At 40.9% G+C, this 1,506-nt stretch overlaps 1 protein-coding gene across 2 annotated transcripts; it reads right to left on the bottom strand.

Moving 5' to 3' along the window:
* Positions 1-307: 307 nt before the first annotated feature.
* LOC107683016 (uncharacterized) lies at positions 308-1,439 on the bottom strand. 2 transcript variants are annotated; one of them, XM_016479108.1, is made up of 2 exons: positions 1,310-1,439; positions 308-1,104 (listed from the first exon to the last, which is right to left on the bottom strand). In XM_016479108.1, exon 2 carries the CDS (start codon positions 1,090-1,092, stop codon positions 520-522), a length of 573 nt encoding a protein of 190 aa, XP_016334594.1. In that variant the 5' UTR covers positions 1,093-1,104; positions 1,310-1,439; the 3' UTR covers positions 308-519. The 2 variants fall into 2 exon arrangements, with proteins under 2 accessions (XP_016334594.1, XP_016334595.1); XM_016479109.1 differs by having other exon boundaries at positions 308-1,101.
* Positions 1,440-1,506: the final 67 nt, after the last annotated feature.

The raw sequence follows: 1,506 nt of genomic DNA, 5'->3' as shown, positions 1-1,506 counted from the left end.
TGTTACAGTAGTCCTTAATCTCATCATGCCATGTTATGAAAGATCATGACCCAATAATATTGTCCTATATGCCCCCAATATTACAACATATCACTTCTGCATTTTTAAAAAGCTGTTTATTAGTTCTCTCGTATCGTCATCTCGGTTATGGTTTCTGTTCAACCTTAACTTCCTAACACAGAACCACCTGTTTTTCAGGAACCTTATGAGACAAATTAGAACCATTCAGCAAATTTAAACCAAACACATAAAGCCTGCATGGATTTAAAAAAAAGCGACTTTTGTTCATGAATAAAATATGGTCCATATGGAATAAGGTCCGTGCAATTCATTGTCATGCCATTAAATAATTCAGTTTTTGAGGTAACAGCTTTCCAATATGTCGATTTATTGTATGCACAAATATGAATACAAACCTTATGTTATTATAACAAATGTTAAAAAACAAATATAAACACAACAAAGAAGTGCATGCTTTTTTAACATACTGAAGTAGCAGTAAAAATATAGTTCTGCCTCTTACAAATTGTAAAGCATCACTACCGAAGTAAACAGAGGAGTAAACACATTTATCACGGTAGTTTTAGTCCCCGAGCTCCCTTTAGAGCCGCAGTCCAGCTGGTTTTTGCTTGGCGCTGTGCTTTCTGGGTTTCCTTCGAAATGAACGGGTTGACAGGCGTCTCCTATCTGTTCACAGGCGAGGATGATGTATTTGGTCTCATTGCGGATGTTTCTGATCCCACACGCGCCCTCGGCATCGATCCGCACCGTTACGAAGGAGAATTTCTCTTTACTGATACACAGGTTACCGGAAAGGGTCTTACCCCCGGCCTTTGAACACACATTTTCAACCCGCTGTTTATCGCTGTTACGGAAGAACGACTGCGTCGGTCTGCCACACGTTTTAATTTTCTTCAGGAAAGTTTCCCAGGCGTTATTGTCCCCCGTTTCTGGCACCCCCTCGGGAATATGGCGCTTGAGGAAAACATTATGAGCGTTGTTGTACCTCGCTGGCAGACAAGGCTTAGTGTTTAAATCCACTGAGTGACTTTGAGGCAAGACAAAAGCCATAAGTAGCACAAAAGCAATCATTTTGAAGACCTGCTGTGAAGAAAGAGAAAAGGCAGATGTTCCTCCAGAATATTCCAGCTTCGCAGACGCAGAGCTCAGGTCCTCTCTCAAAGTCATCTAAAACAGCATGCTATAAACTACAGCTCTGCTGGCGTCTGTGGCATGAGCGTGGTTCTGTCTCTAAAAGCAAGCAACTCTATACATGTGAATGGGCAAGATGACATTTAACGATACTTACCGAAATGCTGAACTGCAGACCTTCGTGTTGATGTTTGTGAAGTTCTTCTTTTAATGTGGACAGTATCTTTTCACTTCCTTTAGCTAAACGACGTAGTATTTCCCCCCCCCCTTCTGGTGTGTATTTCTCTCTTTGAGTTTCAATCTTCAATTCTATGATCAAAATCCTGAGACTTGTTATGACACGTCAACCTTTTT

The sequence above is a fragment of the Sinocyclocheilus anshuiensis genome, unplaced genomic scaffold, assembly GCF_001515605.1.
Source record: "Sinocyclocheilus anshuiensis isolate Anshui unplaced genomic scaffold, SAMN03320099.WGS_v1.1 C32810185, whole genome shotgun sequence".
In the NCBI taxonomy this organism is placed as follows: Eukaryota; Metazoa; Chordata; class Actinopteri; order Cypriniformes; family Cyprinidae; genus Sinocyclocheilus; species Sinocyclocheilus anshuiensis.
This window is presented reverse-complemented; position numbering and strand designations above follow the sequence as displayed.

Excerpts from the sequence above, each read along its gene's own strand:
- LOC107683016 (XM_016479108.1), bottom strand. The coding sequence starts at position 1,092 with ATGATTGCTTTTGTGCTACTTATGGCTTTTGTCTTGCCTCAAAGTCAC.